At 44.6% G+C, this 22,175-nt stretch overlaps 1 protein-coding gene across 12 annotated transcripts in view; it reads right to left on the bottom strand.

Annotated features, from left to right (window-relative positions):
• NEO1 (neogenin 1) overlaps positions 1–22,175 on the bottom strand; it is a 169,824-nt gene that overhangs the window by 52,460 nt on the left and 95,189 nt on the right. For all 12 annotated transcript variants that reach the window (XM_064668564.1, XM_064668563.1, XM_064668559.1 and 9 more), the window contains exons 6-7: positions 13,075–13,229; positions 12,212–12,332 (exon numbers count right to left, since the gene is read on the bottom strand). In XM_064668564.1, coding sequence (XP_064524634.1) covers positions 12,212–12,332; positions 13,075–13,229 — 276 coding nt within the window. The remainder of the gene's footprint in view (positions 1–12,211; positions 12,333–13,074; positions 13,230–22,175) is intronic.

Genomic DNA, 22,175 nt, shown 5'->3' on the forward strand with positions numbered 1-22,175 from the left:
CCCTCCTCCCGCTCTCATTTCACCATGAAATGCTTTGGTGGAGAGGAAGCAATTTGATTTTTTCCTGTCTCATGAAACAACCATTAAAGAGGTGTGATGGGCCTTGCTGACGCATTCCAGGGAGCCTCTCCCTCCCACCTGCCCAGGAACCCCCTGGTTCTGACCACATCCGGGAGGGTGGACAGGAAAAAAAGCCCTGCATGGATTTTGGTCACAAGACTCAGGTTATAAAAAAGAAGGAAATAAGCCAAACACACCTCTACCTGTCCCCCAGGAGTTCAAAACTCACTGCTTTGAACTGGATTTTGTTATCGGAAAGGAATTCCAACCATAACAACACATTGTAAAACGAGGGATATAATCTTCAAATTCAGTGGTGAATATTCAATTTTTTAAGAATTCAGTATTTTTTTTTAACAACCGCTCCCTGAGAAAGGAGAGTCAAAACCTCAAAACAAAACATACCTATAGAACTATAAAACTGCCTGGAAATGCACCCAAGGAACCCTGCCCAGGGTATCCTCTTACTGTAAATATTCATAAATTGAACTCATATGCAGAATTAAGAAATCTCTTGAGAACAGTAGAGCCTGAAACAACCTGCTGTAATTTGACTTTAACAATAACAGGAAAGCAATGATTTTATTTCAAAAGCAAACGTGTTGTATTTGAGCAAAGCTCTTTATGGAGCAGTTATTAATAAAAACACCACGTGCTTTTGGACAGGGCTCGTTTTTGCACCAGCATATTTGAAGATTTTCCCTATTTGAAGATTTCAAGATTCTGAAGTTTCCCTGGGCTTCTGCCAGTACCTCATCCTGTCACCTGGAGCAGGTCCCTTGCCTTCCCACGTCTCCTTCCATGGGATCCACAGGGATGCTCAGTTTTCACTCTCTGCTTGCACACCCCAAGTAACGGGGCCATCAGGGCTGGAAATGTTACAAATATCCCCAATAATCCTCCAACCGGGCAGGCTTAGGACTGAACCACTGCTGTGCTGGCAGAGCAGGACCAGCACATCCCTGGAAGTGTCCAAGGTCACCCTGGATGGGGTTTGGAGCAACCTGGGATAGTGGAAGGTGTCCCTCCCATGGCAGGGGTGGGACTGGAGGGGCTTTGAGGTCCCTTCCAACCCAAACCATTCTGGGATTCCGTGACTGTGACTCAACCAGGCAGGATGTATTTTCAAGGCAACAGGCTAAACTGAAATAAATGAACCCAGCAGACAACTCCTGCTGCTCGTGGATCGCTCTGACAACCCCTGATTTTAAACTGCAGTCCCTCATTTAAGTCACTGTAACGCTCCCTGGAGTTCCCTCGCGATCAGACACCCAGCTCCCTGGGTGGAGCCCCTGCAGAGCTGAGCCAGCAGCACACAGGGGGTTTTCTCCAAGAAATAACTTGGAGGTGGAAGGTGATTTCCCTCAGTTCAGGAGCTGCTGACACTTGAACAACTCGGCAGCACCAAGTCTGGCAACCTGGAGGTGCAACAGATGAGGCTGAACAAGCTGTTTGTACATCAAAATTGTCCTTATTTCTGCCAAGCTCTCTATCAGACTTATTTAACTACTTATTAACTACTCATTTACTAATCATTTAACTACTTTTTTCTTATATGAACTCTATTTTTCTTCCATTCAGGTTTATCTATCCACAATTATTGTTTTTTTAAGGGAGAGAAGGTCCCCACAAACCCACCTTTCCTCTTCTGGTCTATAACCACACACAGGGCAACACTATTAGATGTGGTATTGGATTTTTTTAATTCATTCCAACTGGATTTCTCTGCTAAAGGCCATATGTACCTCCTCCTTGCTCCCCATTTAGAGGCCACCTCAGACCCTCTGTTTTTACAGGAACTAGAGGAGGTATCAGGATGTTTGGGAATTTATATAAATGACACAGAAGCCAATCTTACGAACTAACTTTTTTTTTTTTACTTTCTATTTTTAAAGCTGTAATGTGTTTTTTTGCTTCTCCATATTTCTAATTCTAACAGGAAGAGCAAACCCCATCAGCATTATTAAAATACAACTGCCTTCCCCAGCACAGAGGTTGGGAATTTGGCCTGCACATCCCAGCACATGGGAATTCGAGGTTATTCCCTGGATGTACATGATGGAATTTATAGCAAGAGATGCAACATTTTAGATGTGGATTACTGTGGTCATTGACCACTGTTCAAAACATCTGAACAACGAGATTTAAAAGCAGCTAATATGTGAATTGGTGCTGAAGAAGAGCAGGAGAGAGGACAGGGACGTTCCAAGAGGGAATGTCCATCCCCTGTGACCCAGACCTAGGTAGGACTTCCCTCCTTCTCCTGTATTTTCCTATTGTGCCTTCAGTGATGATCTGTCACCAGGAAAACCACACAATTAAAGACTTTGGACCCATTAGTTTCTTTTGGGGGAAGAAGGTGACAGGAGAGGGGAAACAACCAGGAAAAGCCCACACAGGCTCTTCCATCGCAGTGAGAACGGTGACATCCTGCAGCCAGTTCCAACACCAGACACACATTATTAAAAATGAGATTTCTTTGTTAGATTTATTCCATTTCCTTATGGTATAAACCCCATGAGCCTTTCCAGGTTATCTTGTCAAGGCTGCTGGGGAAATAAGTGACACCAGGAGAGGCTTCTCCCAGCTTCACATATTGGAGCGTACGAGTCCTATTACACATGTGACCAAACTGTAAACCAATCCTCTCCCTCTTACTCCAAATGGCATTCAGCTGTCTCTGCTATTACTGTATAATTTAGCAACTTTGAAATATAAGCAACCAATTAAGGCCATATCCACACGTTTGTTCTCTCCGCTGGTGCGAGACTGACAAAATCTGATATTTTCCTTTTCCAACACGAGCCTGGGATCAATTACAAATTAAGGGTATTTCTGTCAATCTTCACAACCCTTGATATGAGGAATAAAGGCAGAGGAAATGCCTTGGGCAGGCGTGACAGATATCAAGCTACAGCTAATCCTGCCATTGCGCTCATCTGAAAACGAAAAAAGCACAAACCGCTAAAAGCAAACAGCCATCGAGATACACTGAAGCATCAAAACCCTGCAGCCAGTGCTCTTCCCCCTGATTATTTGCATTTTCCCCTATAACCAGATGCAGGCAGAGGAGCCATCAACCATCACTCAACAGCTGTAGCTGCTCCCACTGAACACACTCGTGTTTCCAGAGCGGCACTGCTTTGTTCCCAGTGAGCTCCCTCCTGACAATACACTGCCCAGCCAGGCTCCAGGAACACATGAAATAGGAGCACAAGCATCACTGGAACTGGTGGATTTGCTCAGTGATATTGAGGTAAGTGTATCTGCTGATATTACCCTTTGGCAAAGAGATTTTTACTGGAGTGAGGAACTCTCTTGGGAATTCAGGATTAGCCAGAAGAGACAAAACGGACTCAAAACCTTCCAGCCTCTTTCCCAGTCGTTGCACAGCGTATACACATCCTACCTCCTTCCACTCACACAATGGGACAATAAATATGGAATAAATTCAGGTGAAGGACAGAAAACACGGATTTATGTGTGTTGAATAATACCTGGAAGCCTTTTGCTCCTCCAGGTTCTTGCTCTGCCCCCACCCAACACTCCTTACCTATTATTCCTCTTCGCAACATGACACAGAATTTAAACCCAAGTACCTTTTAACCATTAATTCCCCTCATGAAAACCAAAATTACAGAGGTGACAGTCCAAGTGTTTCGAAGCTCAGCTGCATAAGTAGCATCACCACAACCCATATTTGTGCCAAGCAGACTTAAATTGAAGTCACGGTGCACACGATCCGGTGTGAATTCCATCAGGAGCTTTCAAATTTCTTTGCCAAGTCAACTGTAAATACAGTCATAAAACAAGAAATGAAAACTAATAAGCACAATCAAAGCCTCCTATAAATTCTGTTATGCCTTCCTGCAACTCACTGCACACTGGCAAACATTAATCTATTACTAATTTAATCTAAATTAGAGCAATTTATTCAAAGCTCATGCCAGCTTTAAACATGAATAGGCTACTGAGTGCATGATATGAGAACTGTTTAGTTTCTCGATTCATCAAGTTAAAATTCAGGAAGTTTGAGATCCAGGGTGGTTTAATCAGTTCAGCTTCTCAATAAGACTATATATAAGCAGGGCCCATAAAGAGGGAATAAATAAAGGTCATTTATTAAACAGGGATTGAGTCAAGAAATGCAACTTACTGAATTCAAATAGCTTCCAGGCCATTTTGAACAGACATGCCGCCATGAGAAACACAAATGCTGCCTTTCCCTGAGGAATAATAGCTAAGTAATGTAAATTAACATCAAAATTAAACCAGAAAAAAAACTCTTTCAGCACTAAAGAGGAGAACACACTGCTGTGTTTACAGAAAATTAGCAACCAAGTGTACACAACCAGCACAAAATATTCTCAGAGTTTGGCTTTGGGTTTGACTGTTTGAAGTCAGTTTGTGATTTCAGATGCTGTTTATGTTCCTGAAACACAACTCTACAAATGAGACTTCCAAGCTGTTCCTCTACCATCTGAGGCTGGTTTGATTCCCTAAGACTGGGATTGAGGCAGCGACTTGGGAATACTTTCACCTCCTGTGGCACCAGCACTGCCACTGCTCCTCAAACAGCGGGAGGGTCAGGATTTTACAATTGCTGCTCTTAAAGCTTTTCAGGGACAAACCTTTACGTGTGCTGAGTGAAAACCCACGTGGATATTGTGGGCATGTGACAGACAGTGCAGAGAGGGAACTCCCCTGCTCCTCTTGTCTCTTATGATGCCTCTCACGCTGCATTTTCCATTCTCCTAGTTTTGGATCTTCCCCCCCTGTGAGACCAGCTGGGTCTCTCAGAGTTCCCCAGTTTGCAGTCCAGCAGAGCTGGGTGCTCTTAGCACAGACCTGCTGCCACAGGATGGTGTGGGTTGGAAGGGACCTTAAACTTCCAGTCCCAAGCCAGGTCTGTCACCATCTCCCGCTCCCCCAAAATCCACGATCCGTTTCCTTTGAGTGCTTTTACCTCCCGACAGAAAACGTGAATTTTTGTCTGCAAGGCTTTGCAGCCTCACTATTCTGTTTTAGTCTACAAATCATTTCTTCCCTGGTGGACTCTAAGATTCATGAAAGCCACTCCTGAAAACCACAGGGACCTCTTTCCATTTGCCTTCCATTAAGACACATAAAATTGTACAAGACAGAAAGAACACAAAGACATTTCTGTCTGAGTGCAGAAACAGAAGAGTCTGCAGGAGGAACACCCAGAGTCCTCCTCTGTTATTCAATGAACCCTTTTTATCTTGCTCTGGCATTTCATCCACAACACCCTGCAGATTTGTCAAGTACTTCTATAGTCTCCAAGAACTCCACAGAATTCCATAGACTGAGAAGGTTTTTACTGGATTACCTTGACAACAACACTAAATGTCTTGATTCACAATATTTGACTCAAAGAAACGCTAAAAAATCACCTCTGTCAGAAGTGGGAGCCCAAGAAGTTACATTTGATATCTGTGAAATCATCCAAAATGGGCCCTGAAGTATCATGTGAAGTGTCAGCCTCGGGGCCTGACCCAGGCAAGGGTATCAGTTATATTTATGCAATTTGGCAAATACCCAAAAGTGTAACTGGGTTTTTCAAATCAGAGCACAAGCCTGACAGTGCCAACTTTTGGATTTCTTTCAGCAGAAGCCAAAATTTGTCAAAAAGAACTTATCTCTGCCTCCTACAATGGAACAATGGAACTTATCATTATGGAAAACACAGAGTAATTCATATATCTTGATTTAAATAAGGCTTTTGACATCACATTTGACATCCAACTAGACCTGGGAATCTTTTGTTGGTGTCAAGGTAGGGGAGCTGAAATTCCCTAGGTCCCATTCCCTATGTGTGGAATGGGACCCACGAATCTCCGAGTCTGTGTCAGCCTGAGGTGACCTCAAACAGTCCAGTGCCACTTGCAGGACAGAAATGACACATTTGCAGCACAATCTGAGCTGAAATGTGCTGGCTCCAGAACCCTCGGATCACACTTCTGATGTTCTCCACCGTGCTGAGGGTCAGAGAAGTCCTCATCTCATCCCATCCCATCCCATCCCAGCCCTCCCCACCTCCTGTCAGTGCTCTGAGCCTCGAGACAGCTCACAGCCAAACCCTGGCAGAGAAATACCCACAGAAAATGAAATTATTCATGCAGCAACAGGCCTGGACAGAATTCAATTGCACAAAGAAAGCACCAATTTAGGTCAATAAATGATGTCTTTAAAACTCCCTCAGAATTAGGATTCACGTAATGTAACTCAGTGGAGGAATTAATACCATACAGAGCAACTGAAGTGGTGTCAGACTTTAATCAAATGTGGTTTGTAATGTCCAACTGCCACCAGCACCAGACATTAATGTGTCTCCTAAGGAGATCAGCAGGAAATGCACACCACAAAATTGTCCTGATTTGGCTGTCACATTAAAAATACAGACACAGAGACAAAGAGGGTCCATCCACACAGCTCAGACCCTCAGTGCTTCTGAAACACAGAGGTTTGGAGGATCTCAGGAGTTCATCTGAACCCCTCCCTTGAGCAGAGCCACCCCTGACCAGGTCTCTCAGGGCCTTGTCCAGTTGTGTCTCAAATATCTCCAAGGACAGAGATTTCCAACCTTCCCTGGGCAATCTTGGACCATCCTCACCGTGAAAACGCTTCTTCCTATCGGAAATTCCCTTTTTTTTGCAGTCTTCCACCTCTACCTGCTCTGTCCCTCTACCCCTGTTTGAGCAGGAAGACACTGTTCAGGATGAATCAAACTCATTTCTCTCAGAGTCACAGCACATCCCAGCACATGGCTCCCAAATTTTCTTGGTAGGTCTCCACTGGCTCCACTATGCCAATGTCTTCCTTGTTGGGAAGCTTAAAATTGTCCTAATGTGGCCTGGCCAGGGCCAAGAAGGGGAAAGAAATCACATCCCTTGAGCTCCTGCCCACCCCACCAAGTCCTTTTCTGCTGGTTTCCAGCCTCTCCCACCACCTGGAGTCCCTCAGGGCTCCACATTTGTTGGGGCTGAACTGGGAAGTTCAGCCCAGCCCCACCTCCAGCCCGGCCCATCCCTCTCTGCCAGTGTACTGCTGCCCCCCCATTCCAGCAGGACCCACAGCCCTGCTCCAGGTGCTCCCCATCCCATCACTGGGGAAGACACGACACCTCCCAGTCCCAGGATCCAGCCCTGGGTGATGCCCCATGGCCTGGGCTGCTGCTCATCCTTCCCCCCACTCCCCATGGTACTGGGAGCTCTCCACACATCCCAAAATCCACCTGATCCAGTCTGTATGTGCCCAGTTCAGCTTCAGGGATACCACTGGAAAGAGTGCCAAAGGCAAAGTAAACAATCTCCACTCCTCTCCACCACAGGGCCAACCATTTCATCTCAGAAAGCCACGGGAATAGTTGGGCAAAATTTGCCCTTGGTAAATCCATGCTGGATTTTCCCCACCATCTCTTTCATATGTGGCTTCCAGGGGGATTTGCTCCATAACCTTCCCTGTAAATGTTCCAGCTCCAGCTGAGCTTTGTCTTTCCCAGTTCTGTCCTGCACATCCAGGCAATATCCCTCATTTCTCTGCCTTTAGTTTCAAACTCTGTGTACTTTCTTTTTGTGTTTGAGCCCAGTTAGGAGCTCCTTCTTTATCCCTGCTGGTCTCCTGGACACACATGCTCCAACTCCTGCACTTTGGAGGAGACCATCCTGTGCTTTGAGAAGACTGTCCTTCAGGAGCAAATGGTTTCCCTCCTGTCCATTCACACAGTCTCCCATGGGAACCTACTAAAAATATCCCTGAACAAGCCAAAACCTCCTGTCTGGAAGTTTCAGGCTGTAATTCTCAGTTCCACCTCCACTCACCAGCCAGACACAGACAGCCTGCAACAAGGAATTCCAGCCTGCTCCCAAAACTCCTTCCCCTGCTCCCACCCCAACACACAGCACAGTGAAAAACCCACACACAAACCAGGACTTGCAACCTGCAGTCGTGTTAAAGAAGCTTCACCTACTCCTTGCCCTCGATGGTCTCCAGCAGACACACACACACTTCCATTCCCTGATCCCTGTGGAAAAGCTCCAGGCTGGCTCATCACTCTCTCCAAGTTGAAAGTTCACTGGAGTCAATCCTGGAGGGTGACCCTCTTCCTTGCTTCCCTGCCCCCTCCTTCCTAAAGAACCTTCCTCCACCCCTTGGAGCTCTCCCGAGATGTCTCTGCGATCCCAAAGGCCTCACAGCACTGTAACTACTTAAAACCTTCTCATTCCTCGTCCTAGTTTCCCATGCTGGAATGGTAAATCACATGCAGGATACCCTTGCTTGGACAGAAGCCTTTGTTCATGAAAAAGTTTAAAGAAATGGATAGTTCCACCACAAACAATCCCGACGTGGTGTCCTACAGGACACCAGCAGCATATCCCATTCACTCCTTGAGATCTCACTCCTGTACAAACTCTCAAAACCTCACAATATACAGGGAAAAAAACCAACTTCTGTAGTATAAAAGTACAGAAACCCCACAACAAACCACACTTGAGAGTTCTGGAGGTGACACAGTGCATTCCAAATGATGTTTTGAAATTGTTCTCCACATAACTGGCATATTTGTTTACAGTCTATGATTTTCTTTACACAGCATTCAAGCATCACTCCTTTTTTTTTTCTGAGTGCCTGAGTACTTGTCAGATGCCTTTCATGGGGGTGACAGGGAACCATCTGCCTCTCTCCCCATCCCTACTGCCACCTGTTCTTTTGCAGTCCCCAAAGGCAGTGCTGAGCAGCCCCAGATTCCCTGGATGGGGCCGGGTTACAGGGCCTGGCTCAATGTCCCCTCATGTCACCAGCACTTCACCTCCAGCAGGGAACCCCCACACCTCCACCACAGAGCTTTTCACAGACCACACACAGGTAACATGACAAGAAATAGCTTTGCTATAATGGAGTGAGCATTGGTGTATCTGGTCCATAACTGGGCTGGCCAATGAGGACTGGAAGCAAAAAAAAGCTGGTTTTGTGTAAAAAAGGGCAAGGAGAGATTTGAGGGTGCTGAGAAAGTTCTTCCTTCTCACTGGGATATGCTGAGTTCTCCATGGGGGCATCTGCAGGACATCAAATCACTCATCTCTCACTCCATGAGGCAAAGAGAGGAGCAGAGACTGACAAAGTGCAGAGGAACTTCCCTTCCTGGAGGGAGCTCTCAAACTCCCCCTAAAAAGCAGAGCCACAACTCCAGTGAGATTCCCAAAGAAACTGAGTGTCCAGGGGAAGGTCAGTATCTGAGAAATAGGGACACAACTTCAAATCCCAAAATATTTGGAAAGCTCTTCGTCTCCCTTGCAGAATTCTACACCTGAAGTTCAGTACAGGGGATAAAGAGGATTTAACTCAGACCACTGACCTGAATCCTCCTCCCTCCTCCCCTCCCAACCTTCTCAATTATAAAGACTTGTCCTAGAAATCTCTCCTCTCAATGCCACAATTCTTTTACGTATTCCTGAAAAAGCAAGAGTTGTGGACTCTGCACAGCCAGTCCATTTCCAAGTACAGTGTAAATTTATTAACAGAACTACCAAAGTTGAAAAGAAAAGCCCCTCCAATAAGCCTTTCAATTTAGCCAGTCAACTCTTTGTTCTGTAGTTTCCACAAACAACTTTTGTATGTACCAAAAGCTTTTCAGAACTCAGTCCAAACCCAAAAAAGCCCAACCTAAAAGCAAGTTATGTCTGAACAAGGATTATATTAATCTTGTTGTAGCAGCTGAGAGTCACACACAGACTGGGCCGTGCCCAACACACACACACTGGGCACCAGGCAAATCACCAAACTCCTGCTCCCTGAATGCCAGAAATCTGCCCAAACACAGGAAACCTTTCCTGGTAGCAGGTAAATGCTTTTCCAAACTCCCTCGGGCTTCTCATTTCCATTTAACTCATTAGAGATCAATTTGATAAGCAAAAGGGCTAAGGAGAAATAGTTTGTCAATAGGCAGAGTTTGCCAGCTCCAGTTGGGAAGGAGCAAACAGAACAGCAAGGGAAGGGATGCACTGCTAACTGGGAAGAACTTTTTCACATTTAGTCAACAGTTTTTCACGGCAATTACTTCTCAAATTGACGAAGTTGGTATTTCTCATCACTAGGTATGAAATAAATTTTAAAAAAGCTTTCTGAATTAATGACTGAAATGTTCAGAATAGTTTTTGCTCAAATTAGTGTTTTGAATTTTCATACCAAGGTTGCTGTCATGAAAGAACTCCTACATGTGATACCTTCTCCCTCGTTCCCTGAACACTTTCCTTCTTCGCTGTTCATACACTGTGAGAAGGTAATAAAATATCTGTATTTTCTCCAACTGGAAATGCCAGTTTTCATGTATCACAGCTGAGACACGGCACATTCATTCCTCATTGCACTCCTTTTTATGCCACCACTCCACAGCACAACTCCAAGTACTTTCACAGCTGTCCCATGTGGTTTTCCCAGTGCTGGAGAACAACACCCAAACCCGCTCAGTGTCCCAGGGGTGCATTTCTAAGGCACTGCAGGGCAGGGAGCAGAGCCATACAACTTCAGGGGTATCTTTACACCCAAATGAGAGTCCACCACTGATCCACATCCTTTGGCAGCATGCAAAAGAGAAAGGACAGCATTATAAGGCAAAGCCCTTCAGGATGGCAGGACGAGCTGCCAGAGCAGGACAGGAAGGAGAAACCACCGGGCAAAGGGCAGCAGAGGGAAAGGAAGAGGAGAGAAACCACAGGAACCCCAGGAATAACAGTAATAGTCATTTATAAACCACTGCTGGGAACTGGGTGCAAGTACAAGCCTGGGCAGGGCTTCAAAACCCAAGGCCATTAATTATTCAGTATTTTTCAAACGTGGAAAACATGGAATAACGGTTCCGCTTGACAGACCTGGAAACCACTCAGGTGATTAACACAGAGCAGAAATTAAATCACTTTTAATAATTTTTCTGGCAACCTGATGACAGTGGAGCAGTGCTGGATCCAGATGCCTAACCCTGCTCAGAGGCTGGAATCCCAAAGCTCCATGGCATTAAAGCTACTGAACCCAGGAGAGGGCACCTTGCATTCCCCAAATAATTGTGGGAAGTACCTGCAGCTCTTCAGCCAGCAATGAAACACACCCAGACCCAAACAGGAGTTGAGAAGGAGCTGTAAGAGCACAGCTACTCTACAAAACAATTAGAAAATAACTGGGAAATCTCTCCTTATGGCACACTCCTGACAGCTTATTCTCTGCACAAACCCAGGGATAGCAGACTCACACCTGTTCGAATTCCAAGTGTGAGGTTCCCTCAGTCCTCCAACCACACCTAAGACTGTTTCTCCTAAATCCTCTCCATCCAAATAAGAAATAAATTAGAATTTTAAAACCATCCCCCCCCCAAGGCAACATAAAAGCCCCCCTAAACTATGGGTTTAATGTTTTCTTGTCTGACTCATCTTTCCTCTCATCCCTCTCACTCTCAGTTTTCTTCCTTGGGCTCTTAGAAATTATTTTTAAGAACTGTGTGACCTGAAAGAGCCAAACAAGCTGATGCCTTAGTAATGATATTTGTACTATCTTTCTTTTTGTCTTTAATCTTAATTACTCTCCTTCACCATCCCAACCATGCAGGGCACTGCAAGGTGAGCACTGGCAGTAACTCCACTGACTGGAGCACAATAATAAATATTTATCTTAAGCTGCAGCTGTAACTCAACAAATGTGCAGCTGTAGTTTGCAGAAATGACAAAGTCAAATATTTTTTACACTCAAAGCAGGAAAAAAAAGCTTCTAACACTGGAATGACTTTGATGTAAAATACTTGATTTGGGGTGGGCTCCATAAGTGCTGCTTTTTCAGGTTTGTGATTTCAGGGTTTGTTTCATTTTGGCTATTCTGTTCTTATTTTTAAATCTCAGCCTGCAGCCATATTTTAATGGTTTATAATTGCACCAAATATTTTCCAAAATACAGGGTGAATCCTACAGAATTCCTTAATTCCCCCTCAGTAACTTTAAGTGTACACAAGATGATGCTGAATCACTCACAGGATTTTAGACAATCATCCTGCTCTAGCTGAGTTACAAATATAACCCATCCTGTGGAAAATGTCCCTTGGAATGTCCCTCCCCATCTTTTGGCTCTCTGCTGTCCCAGTTTATCTTACCAAGGTCAAGGATTATCAGCTGGGCTCCAGCCTGTGCATTCCCAACATCATTTTCTGCAATGCACTGGTAGAATCCTTCATCAGACTTCACCAGACCCAAAACTTGCAGGTTATGTTCTTTCTGAGGAGTAAAGGGGAAAAAAACAATGCTTAAAAAAAAGGGCTGCAATTGCCAAAACAATGGTGTCATTTGGGCACTTTTACTGTGACAGGAGGAACTTCCAACAGGAACAGGGTGTTTGGATTTCACCTCCTTTGCACTGAATCCTCAGGTTAGAGGGTATCCAAAGCAGCAGCAGCTCTCACTGGTGGCATCATTTTCAAGCATCACATTTCCCAGCCATTTTGGTGGTATTTTAAGCACTGACTGAAGTGCAGAGCTCCCTGTTACAACCCCACAACCTGAGGTACACCCAATTATACAGCCATTAAGTTCTCAACTAGGCCTCAATAATGACTTGCACTACATCTAAAATTTCCTCTGGAAGTACCCATGTGCCAAAACTCATGATCCACAGCTCAGTTATATTTGTATTTCACCTCCAGCTTGAAATTGTAATTTTTATGGAGCACAGACAATGCAGAACCCACAGTCAGTGGTCGTGGTGAGCCTGTACTGGGACAGTGCCTTTTGGCACTCTGTCTGTCTCCTGTGGAAAACCTAAGCTATTAAGACATCAACTCATACAACATAAGCAACATGCATTAAAGGTTTCAACAAACCATTTCTCTTCCAGGCCCTAAACATCAAAAGGGCAAAAGCAGGAAGCAGTTCCTATAAAAGAACCCAGTTTTCATGAACAGACATAGGAGAACTAACAGGTCAAGAGCTTAAAAACCCACATAATGGACAATTTACTCACAACAATTTTGAAGTAGTCACTGGGGATCACCACGTCTCCGTTCTTGACCCACTTCACGGTGGGGGTGGGTTTCCCGGTCACCTCACACTCGAACACGATGTCCATGGACTCGTGAGCGTAGATGTTGGCAGGTCGCTTCAGGAACTCGGGGGGAACTGCAGGGAAAGGGCAAGATGGACAGAAGATGGTGTCAGCACCCAGAAAAACACACCTCACACACAGGGGTGACTGTGGGGACTCCAGCAGCAGCAAAGATTTGTAGCTCAGGGTTTGACAGGTGCTGGTACAAACTCTGAGTTCTTTCACAATTGCATTTGGGCCAAGTTGGACGGGGCTTGGAGCAACCTGGTCTGGTGGAAGGTGGCCCTGCCCATGGCAGAGGGTTGGAATGAGATGAGCTTCGAGGTCCCTTCCAGCCCAAACCATCCAGCCAATGGTCTGAATTTGGAATGGCCTCTTTGAGAATACAAGAAAGAAGAAATCAAACCAAGATGCATAAAGTGTAAAGTTAAACCTCAGGGAGTCCTCTGTTCTCAGTACTTAAGTCAACAGGAAAAAAAAAAGCTAAAATTATATTAAAAAAGACTTTTAAACATGAATGGACACAAAACTTAAGATGAAACTTTCCTCGGGCACCACTGCCTTGTGTTCCTGTGAAGAAATTCAGGTTATCAATCAGCTGGTGCTGCACTGATCCAAAGAGCTTCTTCTCTGGTGTGTGTAAGCCAAGGAGACTCCATGTACAGGTGCATCCCTGTGCCTCTGGCCCACACTGACAACACCTCACAGACACCTGTGAGTGAAGCTGTGTATCTGGTAACAGCAGAACAGACGGGTCCTTCACTAACAACCTGCACCAAAGGTGGTGCCTCTGGGCCTTGGCTGCCTTTAACACGTCCTTAAGTCCTCAGAATGAGAATAATTAAATTCAAGACATTTAAAATCCATAAAAACTCAAGAGATACAGAACTGTTTGGCAACACAAGCCCCAGGTGACCAATGCAGAGACATGACAAAGGCTGTCTGTGAACACACATGTGCCCCCAAGAACCCTCCAGCTGCATGTGAGGCCTCTCCACCCCTTCACTCAGCAGGCCCTTACTGGGTGAGCATCACCTGCTACAAAGAACACCCACCTATTTGTTTGTTTTCACTACACTTCCCAACACAAGGGCATTTGCTTCCTTGTGTTGGCAGCTCTGATGGCTGGAGTTCCAGGAAAGCCCAAAGCAGCCCTTTGCCCTTTAATATTTAGCAAAGAAAGTCAATATGGAAGGGCCATGGAGTTTAGACAAACAGTTTACACACTTGGCCTGTCAAGGGGATTTATTTCATGCTGAGATATGGAAACCTTGTTTTACTTCTTCCTTGAAATGATGGCAAAGGTCTGTAAATGGATTTAATACCTTATAAACAAAGAGATGGAGATGAGCAGCTCCCCAAAAATCCCTCTGTTTTGGATTATAAATTAATTAGGAGAACACTAATAAACAGAAATATTTATTTATAGAAAGAAGGTGGTTTAACTCTCAGATAAGAGTGCAAATCTACACAAAGCTGCTCAAATTCTCCCACAGGAGCAAAAATCTGGGGTTGAGCCCAGCTGCCTGTGACTTCAGACATGCACTTCACATCCACTTTCCCCAAATGTACCAAACACTCCATCAATCCCACCTTAATTCATGTATTTTTGGGCTTACTCTCCAATGGTTATCCCCGTCTACAATTCCGACACCGAAAGCTCTCTTCTGAGTTTATTTGTCACAAAACTGCTATTATTTATTCCCTATGAGAATTATTTTTTATTTTTTTATTCCTCCCTGGCATTTATCCTCAGCATTTTTATTTATTGCGAGCTGCACCATTCCTCCCTCCCTTCCCACATCCCTTGATTTTGCCCGGCTCAACAAGTTGTGTTTCCTCAGAACCCTCTGCATTCATCTCCCAGCCCGCCGAGTTTCAATCATTTACATGTAATTTCAGATGTGTCTCACCAGTGGCTTGAAAAATGGCATAAATAGGGTGTCAGCACTACAGCAAATCTCTGCCCCAATCCATCCTGCTGCCTGTCCCTTCCCAGATGCATCATCCTGCTGCCAGCCCCAGACAGATCATTGCTCGCTCATCGTTAGCCGGTTTTAACTAATGAGTCATTTTGTTCCAGCCTGCTTGATCAATAGTTTATGTTCTCATTTCCTTTCCATCTCTGTCTCCACATGTATTCAGACACACACACACACACATATCGATTCCTGCAATGCTGGCAGAGCTGGAAGAAGGGAATATAAATATTGGAAAAGTTCGTTTTTCCACGAACGTACGAATGCTTCTATTTTCATAACATTCGTTACAGGTGGATTTGAATTCCTTGGCCACGTATTAAACTTGTCACAGGAACCCTGAGGGGCACAAGCCAGCAACATTCACTGTCAAAACATGAAACTTGTCTAGAAAACTCATCATGGAATCCCAAAATGGTTTGAGCTGGGAGGGACCTTAGAGCCCAGCCCATCCCACCCTCTGCCACGGGCAGGGACAGCTTCCACCAGCCCCATCCAACCTGGCCTTGGACACTTCCAGGGATGGGGCAGCCACAGCTTCTCTGGGCAACCTGTGCCAGGGCCTCTCCACCCTCACAGGGAAGAACTGAAACCCAAAACTGAACCCAGTAAAGTTCTGGGATGATTTCTGTTTTCTCCACTAATATTTAACTTGTAATGAAGACATTTGGAAAGTACTCAAATATCTCTGGCAACTGGTATGGCTTCAATCTGGGACATCATCCAGAAAGGGGCACTAATATTGAATCATAGGATTCACATTTTTTGCCACAAAAAATGAAAGTTAACTGGATATCCTATTACCTGCTCTCAATTAGTTTAGATTTAGGAGATTAAGAATTTGAAACACATTATTTTTTCAAAGTGCCTTTGCTTTTCTGGCTTATGGAGCAAATGCCAAGCTGCTTACAAAGGGATAATAACATAGAAGTGCTCGTTTTATCAATTACTTCCCAGTTAATGAATTAATAAATGTTTTTCAAACACACTTCCATAGTTTAGCTGTGTCAGTGTTTAGCATTAACACAATGCCAGTACAGATGTTTGTGGTAGAGAAGTTAAATTGATAACCAGAGAGCAAACGAGCCAATTACCATATAAAATAAGGTTTGCAAGGGAAGATCATGTGTTCTGTTATTAAACAATTAAACTTCAAAGATGACTTGGCAGCTCAGCCCCCTCTCCACGTCAGCAAACAACTACTGGAATGGCAAGATGCTGGCACAGAACTTCACACACCCCTAGAGAGCCCCTACCAGGAGTATCTGCCACCCTTTTGGAGGGCAAAGAGAAAAAATATTTTAATCACAACAGTGATCAAAAGAAGAAAGGAAAAAAAAAAAACCAAAAACAAAACCCAAACTACATCAGCAGTTGATTCAAACTTCTAAGCTACATCCCAATAAAGGTGAAATATTCAAAAAATAAAATGTTTTTTTAAGCCAACTGGTCTAAAATGAAGAGAAGGGCTGAGGGACTACACATGTGCAACAGGAATTGCACCCAGAGTGACGTGGGAACAGGAGTGGATGCTGGACGTGGATCCCATTCCATGTGTACAGGTGATCAGAAGGAAATGGAGATGGATTCCAGTGCTCAGCAGCTCTTGCCTGTTCTGTCTCATTGAGGGAGAAATTCTGAGCCTTTCAGGGGGCACTTGAAATAATCTCCTTTCAGTTCAGCTTTCGGTGCTGCTGCGGATGAGACAGAAATTCAGGACATTCCTCCTCCCCATCTCCAGAGGAGGAGCCTCCCTCCCAGTCCCACAACCCCTGAGGGAAGAACCCAGGTCTGTGGTTTCCCAGCCCCAAACCTGACACTTCAAGCTGAGCTGTAACTACACATGGAAAAGAAGAACTCAAGTTTTTCATCATTAACTACTCACAACTTTCACCCTCCTTAGTCACAACACAGTGAACCTGCTCCTGCAGCAACCGAATCAGAACGCTGCTGTTCTAGATCAGAACTCATTTCATGCACATGAACCTTTCCCAAAAGTCAAATCCCCTCCCTGCTGTTCCCCAGAAGGAAAACCCCAAAGCAGAGACTCCTGGTATCAGACTTGAGCCACAAATCAAACCCTGCAGAGGCAGAGGGGACCCCAGGCAGGCAGGGCTGCTCAGACCACCGTGATGGGAGAAACATCTAAAAGTCTACAGCAATTTTTTAAAAAACTTCACCCAAACCAGAACTAGGCATTACTGTCCAGCTCTGCTCCCAGCACAGGAGCTGCCCCAGTGTCTCAGTTCCTCATGGATTTCAAACACTCTGTTGTGTATGAGGAGCACAGGAATGGTCTCATTTGCAACTACAGAAACAGGGGTTGCAAATATACTTCAAAAAAACTTATTATCTCGCTAAAAAGCACTAATAAATAATAATAAATAAGCTATTGGTTCAAGCACAGCATCAGACAAACCCAAAATAAATACAACCTACTAGTGAGTCCAAACACTTTAACAGTCACAGAATCACAGAATGGTTTGGATTGGGAGGGAAATTAAAGGTGACCAAGTTCCAATCCCTGCCATGGGCAGGGACACCTTCCACTGGACCAGGTTGCTCCAAGCCCTGTCCAACCTGGCCTTGGACACTTCCAGGGATGGAGACACTTCCAGGACTATTCCTGTGCACTCTGAAGCAGCGTCAGAACTTCAGTAAGAGCCTGAGGCAGCCAAAGCACTGAAAGGCAACAACTGAATTTCCGAATAAAAATTGTCCAGGACAAGACTAAAGGAGCCATTTCTGCTTCCTCAGCCATCTACAAATGCCATCAATCCCTAAAAATCAGGAGTGTGTTTTCCAAAGTCACACAATTAAATCATAGTTCCCGTCACTTCTCCTCATCCCCTTCCCTCTACACTTTTGCCCACGACAAATATATCGTCAGCCATCAAATACAGAAGCATTTTCTAATTCCAGAAGTTTTCACAGACCCCAAACAGCAGATAAACTGAGCAGACTGGGTAAATTTCCATCGTGTATCTCAAACAATCACAACTGAAGCATTCCTGCTGAAATGACTTCCATGTATAACCACATTTCTGTGGATGCTGGGGGCAGAATCCCTATCTTGTATTTCAGTTAACAATTTGAATTACCAGTGGTATTTAACCTGGACATTTTACCATAAAACCCATTTCAGATCAGCCTAAAATGGTAAGCCCAGAGGAATTTATTTCCTCCTCCAGGGAGAACAAGCTGTTCCATTAGGATATGCTACAAATCCTATTAGAATCCTTATAAACTTCATTTTCACAAGGGCAAGTTTGTTTCCAAGAAGGATGGAACTGCAGTGTGACCATCTCTCTGTCACTCCATCCCCTCCTGCCATTCCCCCCAAAACACAGAGAAAATGCAGGGATTGATGTTTGACTGCAGAATTTTGACTATGTTTTAATTCTATGAGTTAATTGTACAAATTAGTTGGGTTTTTTCAAGTGTATCCTGGGAAAAAAAAAAGAGGAATTTACACTTTAAATGGAAATGAGGAGTCATAATGTTCTTCTTTAAAAAATAGCAAAAGTATATGGATAAGTACTCTGAAAAAAAATAGGGATTTAAACCCCAAAACTACCTTGTAGGCAAGTCAAAAGTCTTCCCAACCTCCGAGCAGGGCTGTCATGTCCTTAAAACACACTTAACATGCAGCTGCAACACTTGCATAGCAAACAAAAGCTGACAAAAAGGAATCTTTCAAAGTGCCCACAAAATGCAGAAGTGTCAAATGAATATAAAAAAAGCAGCGTACCGAGACACGAAAAGGTTATAAAAATGGAAACTCCTCCATGCACAGCGATTTTCATCCCACCAAAACCAAAGCTGCAGTTGATGAACAGGAAGTTTCCGTGGCAGTGAAATTATGTAATTAAGTAAATGGTTGTTTTTTAATATATATTTTAGAAAATACATATTTTATAACCGGTTCTGCGCCTGTGGCATCCTCCCAGTGGGAATTCCTTCCCGCTCCTTTGCCAGATGGAGCAGAGGAAGAGGGAGGGGTTTTATGTTCTCTAATGACCTCGTTAACCTCTGCTCATCAGCCAAAACGGCCCAAAATGAGCATTTAATGGTCCGTGTTTTGCTCCCATGGACTGTTTGGTCCTGAAATGCCCGGATTCAGGGGTGGGAGAAGGGCAGGGGTGAGTTCATGTGAGAACAAATATTTCACATTTACAGTGAAAAGCTTCCATTCAGGTATTACCAAACATGAACTCTGCTTCAGAGGCAGCCCCTAAATAAACATTTCAGAGGCAGAAAGTTAGAAAACCCTCAATATGCAATGACAGGACAACCAAGGAAGAGAGTGATGATTAATAGCACAGAACAATAATAAAATAAAATTATACTGATCAATTAGGAAGTAGAAAAAAAAGCATATAATTCAATAAATGCACATTTAACGGGAGAAACAATAAATTGTAAATTTATGGAATAGGAAGTAATAGCAATAAACTTTGCAGAAAAAGGCCTGAAAAGCAAGGACTTGATCAGAAATATGACCATGGACAAGGCTCCCAGTGTCATACTGGTATGAAAGAACTGGTCATACTGGAGCCCAAGAGCAGCTCCCAAACCTCCTCCATCCCACACACACCAAGGCCCCGGCCGAGCGCGTTCCTGGAGCACCACATCTCAAGGCAAACATGAACTCTGATTTACAAGAGAGCAATGAAAATGATCAATGACTCAGAAAATTGGCTCCAAAGGAAAAATGGAACAGCTGGATTCGGGCACTTGAGCAAAGGCAGGATTACACAGCCATGGAACTGGATACCTCAGACAGGAGCTTAGCACAGAAATACCCACAGCTACACACAGAGAAATACTGGGTGTATATATGCATGTATTTATGTATCATTCTTGCACAGGAAGAGCTCCTACACAGGACTCACATCTCCAGCCTTGCCCTGTCCTAACTAATATTCCAAGCAATCAATTGCTCCTCTTCCAGGCTGGGATGAAAACAGGTTTTTCTTTGCAGTATGAGCTTTAGCAAAATAAAACTGTCCCTTAAAGCAACTTGTACACATGCAGGAGACTCCGAGTCCAGCAGAGCTCTCATTACAGGGAGCTTTGGGCTGCAGACCAGGAGAGGCCACGTGCACACTCCCACAGTGGAATTGTCTGGGAAGTTCTCCAGGGGCAGGAACACACGGTGAGTTCTCCGAGCACCCTGTGCCTGAGCAGTATTTTATGGTTTTTTACTTGCCTCAGCAGTTGCAGCCCAGTTCAGACACTAATTCCATGCTGGCTCCAAACCTCTGGCAGGATTGCAGCACCATCCACACCCCCCTAATCCTGTCTGCACAAAACCAAGTGTAAATGCTGTCCATTGCTGTCAGCCCTGCTCAGCAACAGTGTGAAGTGTTGGGAGAACCCACCTTTCCAAGGGGCCCCTGCCATGCCCTGCTCCCCCAAAATCACACCCAGATATCCAGGGAACCAGAGGCTGCCCATCCACAGGGAAGGGCACATGGTGCTACAGAGGAGCCAAGTGCAGGTGTCCAGGAGAGAACAGAAGCAAAGCATAAAAGCAATGTATCTCCAGATATTCTCCCAGCATTCAGCAATCCCTGGAGGAGGGATTTCCTAAGAAAGAGGAGATACCTTTTTGTTTCCTCATCCTGGTTAGATTTTGCCTTTAAAAAGCTGCTATTTGGATCCAGGTGAGCCTTCAGCAGCCCTAAAGCTCCATGTGATGTTTCCTCAGAAAATTTACCAAATTTTGCGTGTTTTGGAGCCAAACCACCACGTGATGTCTCCTGGTGGTTGCCAATGAAGAGAAGCAAGCACTCATTTCCTACTGCCCTCCTCCAGAGCACTCAGGATTTTACAGAGCAGAACCAGTTTCGCACGGCCCTGAGCAACCTGGTGCAGTGGAAGGTGTCCCTGCCCACGGCAGGGGTGGAACAAGATGGGCTTTAAGGTCCCTCCAACCCAAACCAGTCTGTATTTACCTGTGCAAGCCACTGTGCAGGGCACTGAACTCCACCTGTCATTTCATTCTTTATGTTTCTGAGGCTCTTCACTGGCAGCATTTGCTCTCACAGCCCCAATGCACTCAGGACAGCAAAGTCTGTCACCCAAAATCTCCTTTTCCAGCTCACCTACAGAAACGCTGGACAGACAGTGGGGATCCAGCTCCACTGCTGGAACCAACACCTTATTCCCACTCTGATTTTCTATTAAACAATGAATTCATTCCCTTTTATTGCAGGAGGACATTCCCTCTGCCTCCCAGCACTGGCGTTCCAGGCTCCGAGTGAGGGACACTGTCAGAGGGGTTCTGGGAAAGGAAGGGCAACAACATCCTTCAAAAGGTTCTCAGTAGCAAAGTGTGACTTTGCCACACAAAACACACATAAATGGATTCAAACATCTAACACCATTTTGTTACAATACTTGTCAATTTAACTAGTCCAGACACAGGATTTACTCATCCACAGTTTCCCTGATCTCCCCTAAAAGATCTCTAAAAAACCTCCTGTCACACTGACCAAGTATCTTCCGTCTGATTTTTCCACTGTGCTGATTTAAGTGGTAGGTTACACAGCACACTTGGGAACTCAGGATTTCACACTTCATCTCGCTGAGAAATGTGGAGTGAACACCATCTGCTCCTGCTGATCACTCACTGTTCACTTCAGGGATTTGTTCTGAATTATTTCACTAGCTCTGCAGTTTCAGGTAGGACCTCCCTCCAGCTCCATCTATTTGAACCAATAAAATATAATTTAGGACAAAAGTTTCCAATTTTGCAGAGAACACAGACAGTGAGAATTCACTTTTCTGCTCCAGGCCATCTTCTCACCCCTTTTTCTTTACACTCCATCTCTGACCCTGTGCTGCCCCTGGCAGGCTCCCAGCTTCGACAGACTTGGGAAAAACTATCACAAGATTTGTATGTTATTAGCAAGTGACTGGAAGCTTTGTATTAATTTACTTGTAAATAAACATGAGAATGATAATTTCTTTTCCTTGTCATTAGGAGATTTCTGGTGAGGTTCTGGAGGTGAGGTTTTTTCTCTTTCCAATATA

The sequence above is a fragment of the Pseudopipra pipra genome, chromosome 12, assembly GCF_036250125.1.
Source record: "Pseudopipra pipra isolate bDixPip1 chromosome 12, bDixPip1.hap1, whole genome shotgun sequence".
Classification (NCBI taxonomy): Eukaryota; Metazoa; Chordata; class Aves; order Passeriformes; family Pipridae; genus Pseudopipra; species Pseudopipra pipra.